Here is a 17,621-nt window from a genome sequence, read left to right as displayed (position 1 = left end):
TGTGGGGACTGCGGGTAATGAGTCAACCCGCGCATCACTAATGCCCATATATTCCTATGTAGTGTATGTGGCAGGGTGGCTTACTGGCTCTGATGCTGAAGGACTTTGTCTCTGTGCCAATATCGTTGGTGGCGTTGCAGAAGGCTGTGATGTCAGAGGTCACTTTGATGGACACCACGCTGATAGTGCTGTGCTCCGTGGCTCTGGTCAACACCTCGCGCCAGCTCTGTTAACACAGCACACACACACACACACTAATGTATTATCATCAGTCACACCAATGTGCATCGGAAACAGACATTACCAAGAAAATTAGATAGCATAAAAAAAGCTACATTCATGCAATGTAAATATGCCCACATATGTAAACTGCCCAGTGTACTGCCAAGCCCTGTTTTACCTGGCTGCCAGTCACGGTCCAGGAGATGGTGGTCAGGGGGTGTGCATGTGCCTCACAGCTCAGGTTCACCCACTTCCCAGTTCCCTCATCCATTTCAACCTCCCTATCAGCATCCTTCATCTGGGGAGCACCTGGCAGACGGGTTACAAACACAGATACATGATAGACTCTAGGTAAAGACAGTTTTTGAGCTATGAAAACATCTTATCTGACAAACGATTGAGTTTGTCAGATAAGATGTTTTCATAGCTCAAAAACTGTTTCTGGTAGAACAACCAGGGTGGATGTATGTTTTTGTTCTATCCTATCATATCACACCTGATACAACTAATCACCAAGTAGTGAAAGTGCTGGGCTAAAGCAAAAAATGTGTACCCCCTTGGGAGTTCCCCAGAAATGGACTGTATGTTACAGAGAGTACATGTGGTGGCGTGGTGACTCACCCTGGACGATGATGTGGACCGAGCCAGAGGTGTGCAGTCCAGACAGGGAAGAAACAGTCACCTCACACACATACTCTCCTGCCGTGTCATAGGTGGCATCCTGCAGGAACAGCATGTGGCCTTTTCCAACCTCCTGCCCATTCTACACATAGACAAAATTATACACACAAACATAAGACATATATGAGGGAACATTACTAAGTCCACATAACTGAATAACAATGCCTGATTAGCTACATTCGGCAAGTGACATGGTCATCTGTTATGTCAGTCTTATAACCGTGTTGCATTTAAAGCACTAAGTTAGTGCTTATTACGGGGTATACTGTACCTTCAACCAGACAGTGGTGGTTTCCAGGGAAGACAGAGCGTTGCAGGTAGCAGTCAGACTCTCTCCTTTTAACAAGATCTCTGAGTCTTTGGGCACCACAACAGCTGGGTCCAGATCTGGAGAGAGTAGATATGATGTGAGGACAAGACATTGCTAAGTACCATGCTGGTGTCTGGTCCATGCAACCTTTTTCCATTCAAATGCCTTCTCAATTTGAATTAAATCACTGCAAATCATGTTAATCGATGGTGAAAATGTTGACTTCAATTAAATGATCTTAATGAGTAGTGAAGTGATGCAGTGACAGTAAGCAATTGGAACACAACAGCAGAGCTATCTTGGTAATCAAAGGGCCATGAGTAAAAATAATTGATAGCTTAAACTCAGTCAAGTAACTAATTCAACCACTTCCAGTCTAAACAAACAGAGCATAGAAAAATACAAGTGTGCGTGCACATGTTTCAGTGTGTGTGTGTGTGTGTGTGTGTGTGTGTGTGTGTGTGTGTGTGTGCGTGCGTGCGTGCGTGTGTGTGTGTGTGTTAGCTAACTTACAGTGGACAGTGAGCTGCATGTCTCCCGTGACCTGCTCGTAGGTGTCCAGGTCCAGAGCACGACACTGGTAGACCCCGCTGTCCCCACGGGTCACCTCCCTCAGCACCAAAGTGTCATCGCTGGCCTCCAGCGCCGTCTCCTGCTCCTGAGGGGGGCAACACCAGGTTTACACTGTCATATTAATGGATCTACATTTTGGATACTTTTATGGAATGGAAATCTTTGGCAAATGTAGATTTTGGGGTGAACTATGCCTTTTAAGTCACACCCAAACAACAGCTTAACTAGTCTGGTTATCGGGAGCTACAGTATATAAACCCTTTAAAATGTTCCTGTGACCCTCTTAATCAGTGGTTCAACACTGTGGATCAGGATCCACCGTGGGTCACAGCAGGGGTCCAGGTGGGTCAGGGGATATTTATTGTGCATTGAAGAAAAAAAATATTCTCCCTGCTGCCAAGATGTGGGCCTAAAATGTTCTTGCCCAGGGCCAGGGCAGAATTCAGCAGTGCAGACGACCGACCACGCCATTGTCACAAAAATGACAAAATACAATGACAAAATACCATAAAGATCAATGTATTAAATACTACAAAATACTTGTATTTTGAAATGTATTTAATTAAAATACATGTACAGTTGAAGTCGGAAGTTTACATACACCTTAGCCAAATACATTTAAACCCAGTTTTTCACAATTCCTGACTTTTAATCCTAGTAAAGATTCCCTGTCTTAGGTCAGTTAGGATCACCACTTCATTTAAGAATGTGAAATGTCAGAATAATAGTAGAGAGAATGATTTATTTCAGCTTTCATTTCTTTCATCACATTCCCAGAAGGGTCAGAAGTTTACATACCCTCAATGAGTATTTGGTAGCATTGCCTTTAAATGGCCACTCCAATACCTTGACTTTGTTGTCCTTAAGCCATTTTGCCACAACTTTGGAAGTATGCTTGGGGTCATTGTCCATTTGGAAGACCCATTTGTGACCAAAATTTAACTTCCTCACTGATGTCTTGAGATGTTGCTTCAACATATCCACATCATTTTCTGTCTTCATGATGCCATCTATTATGTGAAGTGCACCAGTCCCTCCTGCAGCAAAGCACCCCCACAACATGATGCTGCCACCCTCGTGCTTCACGGTTGGGATGGTGTTCTTCGGCTTGCAAGCTTCCCCCTTTTCCCTCCAAACATAACGATGGTCATTATGGCCAAACAGGTCTATTTAAGTTTCATCAGACCAGAGGACATTTCTCCAAAAAGTACGATCTTTGTCCCCATGTGCAGTTGCAAACCATAGTCTGGCTTTTTATGACGGTTTTGAAGCAGTGGCTTCTTCCTTGCTGAGCGTTATGGCTTCAGGTTATGTCAATATAAGATTTGTTTTACTGTGGATATAGATTCTTTTGTACCCGTTTCCTCCAGCATCTTCACAAGGTCCTTTGCTGTTGTTCTGGGATTGATTTGCACTTTTCGCACCAAAGTACATTCATCTCTAGGAGACAGAAGGCATCTCCTTCCTGAGCGGTATGACAGCTGCGTGGTCCCAGGGTGTTTATACTTGCATACTATTGTTTGTACAGATGAACGTGGTACCTTCATGCGTTTGGAAATTGCTCACAAGGATGAACCAGACTTGTGGAGGTCTACAATTTTTATTCTGAGGTCTTGGCTGATTTCTTTTGATTTTCCCATGATGTCAAGCAAAGAGGCACTGAGTTTGAAGGTAGGCCTTGAAATACATCCACAGGTACACCTCCAATTGACTGAAATGATGGCAATTAGCCTAACTTCTCTAGGGCCAGTGGGACGATTTCGTCCCACCTACGTAACAGCAAGTGGAATCCTGTGGCGCGTTATTCAAATACCTTAGAAATGCTATTACTTCAATTTCTCAAACATATGACTATTTTACACCATTTTAAAGACAAGACTCTCGTTAATCTAACCACACTGTCCGATTTCAAAAAGGCTTTACAACGAAAGCAAAACATTAGATTATGTCAGCAGAGTACCCAGCCAGAAATAATCAGACACCCATTTTTCAAGCTAGCATATAATGTCACATAAACCCAAACCACAGCTAAATGCAGCACTAACCTTTGATGATCTTCATCAGATGACACACCTAGGACATTATGTTATACAATACATGCATGTTTTGTTCAATCAAGTTCATATTTATATAAAAAAACAGCTTTTTACATTAGCATGTGACGTTCAGAACTAGCATACCCCCGCAAACTTCCGGTGAATTTACTAAATTACTCACGATAAACGTTCACAAAAAACATAACAATTATTTTAAGAATTATAGATACAGAACTCCTCTATGCACTCGCTATGTCCGATTTTAAAATAGCTTTTCGGTGAAAGCACATTTTGCAATATTTTAAGTAGATAGCCCGGCATCACAGGGCTAGCTATTTAGACACCCACCAAGTTTAGCCCTCACCAAAGTCAGATTTACTATAAGAAAAATGTTATTACCTTTGCTGTTCTTCGTCAGAATGCACTCCCAGGACTTCTACTTCAATAACAAATGTTGGTTTGGTTCAAAATAATCCATAGTTATGTTCAAATATCCTCTGTTTTGTTCGTGCGTTCAAGACACTATCCGAAGTGTAAAGAAGGGTGACGCGCACGATGCGTTTCATGACAAAAAAATTCTAAATATTCCATTACCGTACTTCGAAGCATGTCAACCGCTGTTTAAAATCTATTTTTATGCCATTTTTTCTCGTAAAAAAGCGATAATATTCCGACCGGGAAAGCGTGTTTACGTTCAAAGAGAGAGAAAATAAAAACATGGGATCCCCTCGTGCACGAGCCTCAGTCTGATGGTCCTCTGATCGACCACTATCCAAAGGCGCTAAAGTTTTTCAGCCAGCGGCTGGAATTACATCATTCAGCTTTTTCCCGGGTTCTGAGAGCCTATGGGAGCCGTAGGAAGTGTCACGTTACAGCAAAGATCCTACGTTTTCAATAAACAGAGCCAAGAAGCCCAAGGAATGGTCAGAGAGGGCACTTCCTGTACAGAATCTTCTCAGGTTTTTGCCTGCCATATGAGTTCTGTTATACTCACAGACACCATTCAAACAGTTTTAGAAACTTTAGGGTGTTTTCTATCCAAAGCCAATAATTATATGCATATTCTAGTTACTGGGCAGGAGTAGTAACCAGATTAAATCGGGTACGTTTTTTTATCCGGCCGTGCAAATACTGCCCCCTATCCCCAACAGGCTAACAGAAGCTTCGAAAGCCATGACATCATTTTCTGGAATTTTCCAAGCTGTTTAAAGGCACAGTCAGCTTAGTGTATTTAAACTTCTGAACCACTGGAATTGTGATACAGTGAATTATAAGTGAAATAATCTGTCTGTAAACAATTGTAGGAAAAATGACTTGTGTCATGCACAAAGTAGATGTCCTAACCGACTTGCCAAAACCATAGTTTGTTAACAAGAAATTTGTGGAGTGGTTGAAAAACGAGTTTTAATGACTCCAACCTAAGTGTATGTAAACTTCCGACTTGTGTACGCAGAGGAACTTAAAACTGTATTTTAAAATACAGCAGCAACATTTTCAGTAACGGATACAGAAACAATTTACTTGCTATGACTGTGATATGTTGTTGTTTATCTACACTACATCAAATAAAATCAAATTGTATTGGTCACACACATGGTTAGCAGATGTTAATGTGAGTGTAGTAAAAATCCTTGTGCTTCTAGTTCCGACAATGCAGTAATATCTAACAAGTAATCTAACAATTCCACAACAACTACCTAATACACACAAATCTAAAGGGATGGAATAAGAATATGTACATTTAAATATATGGATGAGCGATGACTGAGCGGCATAGGCAAGATGCAATAGATGGTATAAAATACAGTATATACATATGAGACGAGTATGTAAGATATGTAAACATTATTAAAGTGCCATTATTAAAGTGATCAATGATTTCGAGTCTGTATGTAGGCAGCAGCATCTCTGTGTTAGTCATGGCTGTTTAACAGTCTGATGGCCTTGAGATAGAAGCTGTTTTTCAGTCTCTCGGTCCTAACTTTGATGCACCTGTACTGACCTCGCCTTCTGGATGGTAGCGGGGTGAACAGGCAGTGGCTCGGGTGGTTGCCCTTGATGATCTTTTTGGCCTGCCTGTGACATCGGGTGCTGTAGGTGTCCTGGAGGGCGGGTAGTTTGCCTCTGGTGATGAATTGTGCAGACCGCACCGCTCTCTGGAGAGCCTTGTGATTTTGGGCGGTGCAGTTGCCGTACCAGGCGGTGATACAGCCCGACAGGATGCTCTCAATTGTGCATCTGTAAACGTTTGTGAGGGTTTTAGGTGACAAGCCATATTTCTTCAGCCTCCTGTGTGGGTGGACCATTTCAGTTGTCTGTGATGTGCACGCAGAGGAACTTAAAACTTTCCACCTTCTCCACTGTTGTCCAGTCGATATGGATAGGGGAGTGCTGCCTCTGCTGTTTCCTGAAGTCCATGATCATCTCCTTTGTTTTGTTGAGGCCCGTCAGAAAGTCCAGGACCCAATTGCACAGAGCAGGATTGAGACCCAGGGTCTCGAGCTTATTGATGACCTTGGAAGGTACTATGGTGTTGAATGCTAAGCTGTAGTCAATGAACAGCATTCTTACATAGGTATTCCTCTTGTCCAGATGGGATAGGGCAGTGTGCAGTGTGATGACGATTGCATCGTCTGTGGACCTATTGGGGCGGCACGCAAATTGAAGTGGGTATAGGGTGGCAGGTAAGGTGGAGGTGATATGATCCTTGACTAGTCTCTCAAAGCACTTTATAATGACAGAAGTGAGTGCTATGGGGCGATAGTCATTTAGTTCAGTTACCTTAGCTTTCTTGGAAACAGGAACAGTGGTGGCCATCTTGAAGCATGTGGGCACAGCAGACTGGGATAGGGATTGATTGAATATGTCCGTAGCTTTACACCACTCCAGCCGACTCTTGGCATTGCGCAAGGTGAATTTAGGCATGTTTGCGGCTGCTTGGCCAAGGAAACCCATATCATGAAGCTCCCGACAAAAAGCTTTTGTGCTGACGTTGCTTCCAGAGGCAGTTTGGAACTCGGTAGTAAGTGTTGCAACCGAGTACAGACCATTTTTATGTGGCCATCCTACAAAAACTACAAATGCCTTGATGATCTGGACGAGACTGCCGAATCGAGGCAAAAGTAAGAATCTCTGTATTAACTATCTAATGTTAGCTATATTTAGTAATTAATAAATTGGCAACATTTCTTTAAACTGACAGTTCTTTGAACTGTCTTGTGCAAGTTTTAAATTGACACAATACATGTTAGTAAAGGTGTCAGCTGAGAGTAAATAGAGCCGAATCTATTGATAAAAGTCACCTTGTCCGAGAGATTTACATGGTTATCAAAACGTCACTCCAGGGTAAACCTAAAACGAAACATAGCCCTTATTTTAAGTGTCTCTAAAATCCTATGGGAAAAATGAAGGGTGGAAAAACGATTGGAACCATTTCCCTATTTGACCACTATGTTTTATAGGTATTATGACACATCCACTGTGGGGCTCTATGGGGTGACGTCAAAGTTGGGGTGTCCCAAGGATCCCGTTTATAGACTTTTCTGTGACGCGACTTATGCTTTTGGACATTGACAAGGCAACACTCCAACTTAACTCCTCCTCCACATTTACTGGATTTGTTGAACCTCACCTGACAGGTTTTTCCTCTCGTCAGGACCAGAATGTGGGGTGTCACGCTCAGGCATTTATTTTACGCCTTTCTACATTAGGTTAGGGAACCCCTGCTCTGAATGACCAAATCATGCTTCTATCCACATCCCAGTCTTAAGACCCAACAGGGGAAACCTTAAATGTGTTATTGTGGTCAGTTGAACATACTGTAGGTATTGTGTGTGAGACATGGGAATGAGAACTATTCTATCCTGAGGATTTTGATCTCCAGTCAGTCACAGACCCTGCCGGAAGGGGTCCAAAGATCTCTCCCAGAGCCACAGGGTCAAACATTATGCGGTCCCGTTCACAAGGCCTACACTTCTACTCCGAGGCCTGAGTCTGAATATCAAAAACATTCTCGAGATGTCTCCTGCGTGTAATTTTTTCCCCCTCGTTTTATGGTTCTCTGGACTCAATAGGCAGACGCAGAAAAGCGGGCCATTCTTACTTGTTCTCGGTTGAAAGTGAAGGGCGGCGGGGGGTTGCCATCGCCTTGGCAACGAAGCTCCACAGTGTCCCCCTCTTTGACCAGGCCCTGGGGAGATTCCTTCCACAACTCGATGATGGTCGTGGGGACTGCGGGACAAAAACCATACATCAACGGGACTATTCAATGCCTGGTGAAGTCACCAGACTACGCCGCTTTACAAGCCAGTCATTTACTCAGCACTGACAACAGCAGAGTTTATGTTTTGTCATCACTGTCATGGTATGCTAAATTGGTTCAAACAACACTAGACACATTGAGAAAACATTGTGGGCTAAAATTGAAAGAGCGCCAAAGATGGTGGGTTTGGATTAGATTAGTTGGTTTACTACTTTGACAACCCAGAAGCTGTTGACTTGTTTTAGATAGGCTGATATCATTTCATATGCTTTAACTTGGGTGTTGTAGAGAGAAACACCAGCAAACACCCTACTAGTTTTATGGTAGGGAAATTCATAAAAACAACCGGAGAGCGTCTTTATCACAACGAGGAAGCATTAGCTCTAGTTAGCAATACATTCAATTGAACTCAATAATGCTAAGAGTAGCACGCTGAGTTAGCATAAGTTGTGCGGTTAGCGATAGCATGTCTGGGGTATATGACAGTTGGTAGGTTTCTTACAGTGCACAGTGATGTTGATGACCTTGGACTTGGCTGTCCTCACACCTTCTGGAACGTAGTAGCTGACCTCACAAGAGAACAGGGCGTCCTTGTCCTCCTTGGCCACTTTGTACTGCAGCTCACTCTGGACCGTGTAGAAGCCACTGGACTCACGGGTCACCAGTGTTACCACATTGATCTCTGGGATGGGTGAGAAAAACACTGATTTAGCTGCTATCACAAGCTGGTAGATAGATGACATCTGGAAACACTTCTTCATGTAACGACAACATGTATTTCAGTGACTGTTGTGAGTATCACCACATGAAGTCAAAACAAGAAAATAGCTTGACTATTTTTTCTCAAATAGTCCATTGGTGAGATAGTCCATTGGTATTCTTGCTACTCACGGCCATGTGTGGGGGTAAGTGGGCTGCTGTCACGGTACCAGGTGATGTTGGGTTTGGGGAAGCTGTTCCTTGCCTCACACGATGCAATCTGAATAGAGAGAATAAGATACCTTAAAGCGTTTTATAATGTTCAATGTTGCTTTCATGGACTGAGAAATAAAGTGAGATGTACTCAAGTGGACTGCCTAGTGCCTACCCTTGATGGCAGCTCATTGGTCACAGAGATTCCAGTATGGACACCTTCAATTACTGAGGCCTCTGGAGGATCTGGAAAAAAATTACATTATCAATATATAGACGCATTCTATCAATAACCACTGAAACACCTGGTAATGGGCAGAGTATGTCACCATACTGTGCTGTACCCAAATCCTCAATCATTTGGATAACAAGGAGAGAGAAGTTGGATCAAGCACAAACAGATTTGGACCATCAGGCTAGGAAGAGACTGATGCAGAGTCCAATGTCTTACCGAACACCCTGAGGTGGGTCTTGCCTTCTCCGTTGCCTGCAGCCATGCCGTTGACTTGGCAGAAGAACTCCCTCTCATCAGTCAGCTGGACGTCCTGGATGGTAAGCAGCACGCCCTCCTGGTCCCCAATGTCGGACACTGTGATACGGCCCGTGAAGTCTGTACCATCATCCACTATCTGCTGTGTGTTGTCACCGTAGTAGATCCGCTCCCGGCTACTGCTACCGGGAATCCTCTGTAGGGAAGGAAAGTGCCGGAAGATGAACTAAGTTGAATGTGAAAAATACAGTGTACTGTACATAGAAATAAATTGGTGTGTGTATGTGTGTCAGAGCATGTGAGCGGAGTGGACTAGTTGGAAATCCCGTTCATCGCTCATGGAGCGGTGCTCGCGGCGCTCCATGTCCTTTCCAACCGCTCTGCCTAAAACCGTTGTGCACTCACAGGGAACAAAACTGCCGCTCCAAATTCGCTCCATTCATTAAAATCACAATTTAACCAACAGCAATCTATTTCTGTGACTACCTGGACCTACCATTTGGCTTGGAAGTATTGAAACCAAACCATATGGATTTGAATGAAAAGTATTTGAATAAACATGAAAAGGTGAATGTAAGAAGTGCACATAATTTAAAATAGGCTACATGTCATATTAAACAGCATATAAACACTCTAAATAGGTCAGGAGCCAGACAGGGAGCCTAAGCCATATCAGACTGGCCAATAAACATAAAAGATTAAGATGGGCAAAAGAACACAGACACTGGACAGAGGAACTCTGACTAGAAGGCCAGCATTCCGGAGTCACCTCTTCACCAGTCTCAACGTCAACAGTGTTTTGTGGGTACTATTTAATGAAGCTCCCAGAATAACCAGAATAGAAAGATAAGTGGGAGGCCCCGGTGCACAACTGATACAACGGGTACTATTTAATGAAGCTGCCTGTTGAGGACTTGTGAGGCGTCTGTTTCTCAAACTATACACTCTAATGTACTTGTCCTCTTGCTCAGTTGTGCATTGGGGCCTTCCACTCCTCTTTCAATTCTGGTTAGAGCCAGTTTACACTGTTCTGTGAAGGGAGTAGTACACAGCGTTGTACGAGATCTTCAGTTTCTTGACAATTTCTCGAATGGAATAGCCTTCATTTCTCAGAACAAGAATAGACTGACGAGTTTCAGAAGAAAGGTCTTTGTTTCTGTCCATTTTGAGCCTGTAATCGAACCCACAAATGCTGATGCTCCAGATACTCAACTAGTCAAAAGAAGGCCAGTTTTATTGTTTCTTTAATCAGAACAACAGTTTTCAGCTGTGCTAACATAATTGCAAAAGGGTTTTCTAATGATCAATTAGCCTTTCAAAATGAAAAACTTGGATTAGCTAACACAACATGCCATTGGAACACAGGAGTGATGGTTGCTGATAATGGGTCTCTGTACGCCTATGTAGATAGTCCATAAAAAATCTGACGTTTCCAGCTACAATAGTCATTTACAACATTAACAACACCGTATTTCTGATCAATTTTATGTTATTTTAACAAAACAAGTAGCTTTTTTTTCAAACCAAGGGCATTTCTAAGTGACCTCAATCTTTTGAACGGTAGTGTATATATAGGTAGGCATAAAGATTTTTAGGCAAAATAACCCGATCAAAACGGAACGCTCCTTGAACATGGGAATATATCTGGCTTATTGGGCCAAAATCAATTATGGCCTATTGTATAGATAATAGAACAAAAATGAACGAAAAGTCTAAGAGATCTTCTTTTTTTGTTTATAAATACTTTGCTACAATGAAACACTTAGTTATCTACCCACCTCGTTCCTTTCTTTTAGCATGTGCATGTAGTAAGTACACCATCATGCTTTCGGAATATGCGTCTTTCCAGATTCCACAATGACTCTTTAGTTGTGAACACTCCCTCTCTTGCTCTTGGTCCTCATCTTTGTAAGTCACCTTGATTTAGCACCTGTGAGTTCTATCAGTTTCTTTATGAAAATATTTAGTGAACTCTATGATAGTAGCTAAAGCAAGGGGCTATAGCAGCACACAAGGAGACTACAAATGCATGTTGGGCCGGGCATGCCCTGAGCTCTTGAAGTGGGCGCTACTGGAACGAAATTCGAGCAGCCTGACACTCCAACCTTTGGGAATCTAGCTCTGCGCTCCAGTCAAATTGGGCACGCTCCGCTCCAGCTCCTCTCACATACTCAGATGTGTGTATGTGAGAGAGAGAGAGAGAGAGAGAGAGAGAGAGAGAGAGAGAGAGAGAGAGAGAGAGAGAGAGAGAGAGAGAGAGAGAGAGAGAGAGAGGCTGGGTGAGTCAGGAGGGGGTGCAGAAAATGGTCCAGAACTACTCACCACAAACCACTGGATCATGACTGCTCTGGGCTGCTCACTGAAGACATACTGGCAGGGGATGTCTGCTAAGTCACCCAGGTACACCTCCACACTCTCATCCATGGTCATTTCCACCTTGGCCCAGGCTGCAAAGAACAAACACAACACCATCATCAGTGTCTTGTCACACCAAGGACCACAACAACATGCAAGGCGGGCCAAAAATAGGCTTTGCATTTTTATGTTTTCAAAAGACAATCTTTAATTCATTACCCCTATTGTGCCAGTACTATAATGACACACAGGCACAGTGTGAAAGCCAGCATGTTCACTCTATTGCAAACTGATGGATCATCTATGGATCAGTGGGACCTGTGTTTTGGTCGCTCTAACGGTGTGAGAACTAGACACTGTGGCTGGCTGGCAGAGGGAAGAGATGTTACAATGTGTGGAATGTGTGAAGCAGGGCCCACCCTGGTCCCTCCAGGAGCACTGGGCAGTGTCCAGCTCTTCAGCATGTCACCCGCCAGCACAGAGAAAAGGCTTGTTTTACACACAGACTGAAGAATTACTGCAGTGTTCCCTGTTAACCCGTGACCGAGCCAACAAACTATCCTAAAACTGGCCCGCTCAGCATCGTCATGAGAACCACCAGACACAAGATAGAGCCTGTTTGATGTATAACAGCATTATAAAAACATTTTTTTAATAGGATGTAGAATCTAGCACTATTCTTGGCAGATCTGTCTAGACTTTAAGGTCACACAGCTACCCATAATCAAATAATTGAAAGTTATATAGTTTGCTACTGCAGGGTTTTGTAATTTTAGGTATCAATCAAATATGCAATATTAATTGAATTGGGTTATAATCATGTTTCACACTCATGTCGGGTCTGAAGGTCACCTTTCCAAAATTATCTGGCAACGTTGTTCTCAAGCCTCTTCCCACTACATTGGAGCTGAGCCACACAGACACTCCCTGAGACAGTCTTACAGTACGTGTTGTTTTGTTACCACATTGTTCTTGTGATCTCCAGTAGGTAGCCCCCACACAGATCTCTATCTATAGTAATACCCTGTCTGAGCCAGAGAAAAGGAGACATGCCTCAAAGTAAGCCTCCCATTCATGGTGGAGAGATACTTGCTCTTCAATCCCCCTTCCCCGACACACATGTAAATATTGTATGGTACATTGTTGAGTGCCTTCCTGTATTTATACTAAAGCTACTTTTTTATTCTATTCTACTGAGCTCATTTACTTTTTATTTTAATTCTTATCTTTTATTATTTCTTATTTTTGTCGCAATATCGAGAGGGAACCTGCAAGTAAGCATTTCGTTGGACTGTGCATACCATGTGTATCCTGTACATACAATAAATAAACATAAACTTGAAACTTGAACTACCCTTGGTGCCACAGCAATCCGCCACACTGACTTGTAAGCTATGACCCCCACTCTGTTCTCCTCCCCCTCTCTACCCCGCACATCCCCCTCTTTCTGGCTCAAAGACAGTCTGTTTTTCTCCCCTCGTCCCACCCCTCCATCTATCTAGCCTGATCCTAGTCCACTGGGGCCACCATGCCCCCCCTCCTATCTACACCCCCTCTTCTTCTTCTTTTTCTCTCACTCCATTTCAACCCCCCCTCTCGCTGTCTACCCCTATCTCAACCGCACCCCCTCTTCTCTATCTCACCCCAACCCCTCTCTCTCTCTAGCCTCCATCTTCACTTCAGCATGGAGAGAAGTAGAGAGAATTGAGAGAGGCTTCCTTCTTAATCGGAAGCATGTGGGAGGCGGGGACTGGTGCTGGTAGGGAGCCGGGGAGTATTAATGGGTTTCCTCCATGTTGGCAGAAGGAGCCCTGACTGGGTGGAGGGGAAGGGGAGAGCAGACATTGGTAGTGCTAAGGGGGTGAAATTGGTACAGAGTCATCAGCTTTTCAATTCAATTCAGGGCTTTATTGGCATGGAAAATATATGTTTACATTGTCAAAGCAAGTGAAATAGATTATAAACAAAAGTGAAAAACAATGAACAGAAAAAAATTTGAAAAAGAATTAACAGTAAACATTACACTCACAAACATTCTAAAGGAATAGAGACATTTAAAATGTAATATTATGGTTATATACAGTGTTGTAACAATGTGCAAATAGTTAAAGTACAAAAGGGAAAATAAATCAACATAAATATGGGTTGTACAATGGTTGTTCTTCATTGGTTGCCCTTTTCTTGTGGTCACACATCTTGCTGCTGTGATGGCACACTGTGATATTTCACCCATAAGATATGAGAGTTTATCGAAATTGGATTTGTTTTTCGAATTCTTTGTGGGTCTGTGTAATCTGAGGGAAATATGTGTCTCTAATATGGTCATACATTTAGCAGGAGGTTAGGAAGTGCAGCTCGGTTTCCACCTCATTTTGTCTTCTCTTGTGAGCCAGGTATGCCTACGGCGGCCTCTCTCAATAGCAAGGCTATGGTCACTGAGTCTGTACAAAGCGTTCCTTAATTTTGGGTCAGTCACAGTGGTCAGGTATTCTGCCACTGTGTACTCTCTGTTTAGGGCCAAAATAGCATTCTAGTTTGCTCAGTTTTTTTGTTATTTCTTTTCAATGTGTCAAGTAATTATCTTGTTTTCTCACCACATAAGAGTAGGAATGCCAACGTCAAAGAAGACATGGCAAGGGGGGGCTAGGGGGGTCCTGGGTGAGTGAGAAGGAATGGAATTGGATCGGCCTCATTCATTGTTTGTGTGGTGTGTGTGTACTGTATGTATGTTTGTGAGGGGGGTATGTGTCTGAGTCCGTCTGTGTGTGTGTCCAAGCCCACAAGCCATTACCATTTGCACTTTCTGGAAGTATTTTCAAACTTCTATATTCAGATGTGTCATTATAAATCACACACAAATGCATGCACGCAGACACACACACACACACATGCACGTATGCATGCACGCACACACATTCAGAGCCCTTATTAAACTCACAGTCACATCCTGCTGGTCCTATTGAGCTTTCCCACCCCCACTGTCAGCCTGCTTGCCCGCCTGCTTTTCCCCTCCTTTATCCTGTTCACAGCGCCAAGCAACCAGCCTGCTCATTGTGGCCCTGCTTGTTGGGGCTTATTTCTGTCAATTCTCCCAGTCTCTCATCTGGTTTCTCTCTCTCTCTCTTTCCCTCGCTCCGAGCCATGAGGCATCAGGCTGTATTCAGTCAGCTCTAAGACGCACACGCCATTGTTCCCACACCTGGTAAGACCTTAGCCTCTCTGCCTCTCTCCAGAATGTTTGTCCACTTCAAACTCAGAGGTTACAGGGAGTTTGTCACGTACCACTAAGGTTGTTTGCTGTTTATCTCCTGAGCTGTGGTGGTTTAGCTCATGAGGGAACAGGAGTAGAGAGGAGGGGGCAACGTTTCTGTCTCTTTGGGCCTCGTCATGTTTGGGCTAATCCGATTAGCATGCGGACAGAATATCTACTAATCGGGGGATTTAACTCCAAAGCCAACATGGGCTGCCTTATCTGTGTAAACTTACAGATACAACAGCAGCATACCTCACCTGTGGACTACTCAGTCAGAGTGTTGTCCCTGGTTACCACAGTCTGCTGGCTGGAAACCGCCACTAGATATTTGGACGTGTTGACAGGGCCCGTAATGAGGCAATGAGGCCCAAAACTGCTGGGCTGTCACAGAGGCAATGGAGGGGGGTGTACCAAGGAGATTTACAATTTGTCCCGTTCTTTGGGAACATTGCCCATTGAATCCAACCTGCATTGTTAACAGTCAGAGGCATTGCAGACAATAGCACTGAGACAATGGGAAGTGCCGCATGGATTGTTTGAGGGGGGTCTTGCATACAGTCGGTCATTATACACCTAATACGCAGACAATAGCATTAGAAGCTAATCACGGTAGTCTCAACATTAGCTTCTGTGCACCTCCCCTCACCTCCCTCACTGACAAAGCAGATCAGCTTGGGTTGCAGGCCCATCTGAGCTCCATTAAAGCTCCAGCTGTTCCTCGTCATCCTCCTTATCCACGGTAACAGACCCACCCTGCCTCTGCCAACCGTTGATGACAACACACACAAATCACCTGTGGCAATAGAAATTAAAGCTATTTAAATGGGAGATATAGCCTAATCCCTCCATGTCTAGCCAGGCATGAAATAGTGCAATATGTATGTCGTGGCAGATAACCAGCGCCTGTTCACCCCGCTACCATCCAGAAGGCGAGGTCAGTATAGGTGCATCAAAGCTGGGATCAAGAGACTGAAAAACAGCTTCTATCTCAAGGCCATTAGACTGCAAAACAGCAATCACTAACTCAGAGAGGCTGCTGCCTACACTGGCCACTTTAATAAATGGATCACTAGTCACTTTAAACAATGCCACTTTCAATAACGGCACTCTAATTATGTTTACATATCTTACATTACTCACATCACATGTATATACTGTATTTTATACCATCTATTGCACCTTGCCTATGCCGCTCGGCCATCGCTCATATTCTAATTCACCCCTTTAGATTTGTGGGTTTTAGGTAGTTGTTGGGGAATTGTTAGATTACTTGTTAGATATTACTGCAGAACTAGAAGCACAAGCATTTCGCTACAGTCGCATTATCATCTGCTAACCATTGATATGTGACCAATAAAATTGGATTTGATTTGATATCATGTGAAATCTTGGTAATATGGGGCGACGAATGTATGTGGAGGTATAACTTTTATGTGCCTGGGGCCCATGGTGGTTTTCCCTGTCCCTGACTCTCAGCCTTCTTCTGCTTAGGGGCACTGCCTGCACCAACTCCCCATATAGATCAGCGACACACTTTCCAAAGAGGAGCTGTTATGCTGAGGCTTTCTCATTCCCAGACGGTGACTATGATGTCTGTAGTTTTCTATTGATTCCTATTGACGTGTGATCCTCTTAAATACAACAAACTGATCTAAATTTCACATCGTTAGAGTCACCAAAGCCTATCCAGGCAATGGTGATTCCTTCTGTTGTTCTTCAAACACCATGTGTTCTAGGTGGTGTGGTTTGAAAATGGCATACCTGGTGGTTCTAAGCCACCTCAGGAAGTCAAAGGGGTCAGTTTGTGGGGCTGGCATGTAACCCTGCGTGACAGTTAGGCAGTGATGACCCCTCAGAACTTTAAACAGCACCCCCTGGTCCCACTGAAACACCTGGGGGAGTCCACACAGCACCCACCTGAGATCAAAGTGACCCTGAGCCTCAGCTCTGCTTTCTCAGTGTGCTGTTACACACACGACACACACACACACACACACACACACACACACACACACACACACACACACACACACACACACACACACACACACACACACACACACACACACACACACACACACACACACATTGTGAAAGCACATACCCCTAGACTGGAGAAATGAAACCCCCTTGACCTACTGGTCTTCCCTGGCTTTGTGAACTACACTCTGGCATAAATCTCCCCAGGAGGGTGGGTCTGAGCCAGGGCCAGGGCTGTGGCATTCATTCAGATGGCAGCAAAGGGAGGGTTAACGTCAACTACTTCCCAGAGAAAGGACTGGAGGAATGAAGGTGTAAGGAGAAGCAGGTATAGGGAGTCAAACATTTAATCAGGAACAGACATAAAACAAGACAGGAACAGCGTCAGCACACAGGTATACAAGGACATAAGACAGTCAATGCAGAAGCAGGGAACAGAGTGGGGAACCAGACAGATATAGGGAAGGTAATGACAGAGGTGATTGAGTAGAGGTGAGTCCAATAATCGTTTGTGCGCGTGACGGAGGAAGGCAGGTGCGCCCTCAAGC

General features: G+C 43.9%; 1 protein-coding gene across 2 annotated transcripts in view; it reads right to left on the bottom strand.

The window, feature by feature from the left end:
* LOC106567672 (cell surface glycoprotein MUC18-like) overlaps positions 1–17,621 on the bottom strand; it is a 78,217-nt gene that overhangs the window by 9,683 nt on the left and 50,913 nt on the right. For both annotated transcript variants that reach the window (XM_014137229.3, XM_014137230.3), the window contains exons 2-12: positions 11,808–11,932; positions 9,447–9,681; positions 9,171–9,241; positions 8,975–9,062; positions 8,586–8,765; positions 7,925–8,052; positions 1,727–1,871; positions 1,175–1,290; positions 844–985; positions 401–531; positions 85–226 (exon numbers count right to left, since the gene is read on the bottom strand). In XM_014137229.3, the coding sequence (XP_013992704.1) occupies positions 85–226; positions 401–531; positions 844–985; positions 1,175–1,290; positions 1,727–1,871; positions 7,925–8,052; positions 8,586–8,765; positions 8,975–9,062; positions 9,171–9,241; positions 9,447–9,681; positions 11,808–11,932 (1,503 nt within the window). The remainder of the gene's footprint in view (positions 1–84; positions 227–400; positions 532–843; positions 986–1,174; positions 1,291–1,726; positions 1,872–7,924; positions 8,053–8,585; positions 8,766–8,974; positions 9,063–9,170; positions 9,242–9,446; positions 9,682–11,807; positions 11,933–17,621) is intronic.

The sequence above is a fragment of the Salmo salar genome, chromosome 13, assembly GCF_965601325.2.
Source record: "Salmo salar chromosome 13, fSalSal1, whole genome shotgun sequence".
Lineage (NCBI taxonomy): Eukaryota > Metazoa > Chordata > Actinopteri > Salmoniformes > Salmonidae > Salmo > Salmo salar.
The sequence above is the reverse complement of the archived record's forward strand: the minus strand, read 5'-3'. Positions and strand labels throughout refer to the sequence as shown.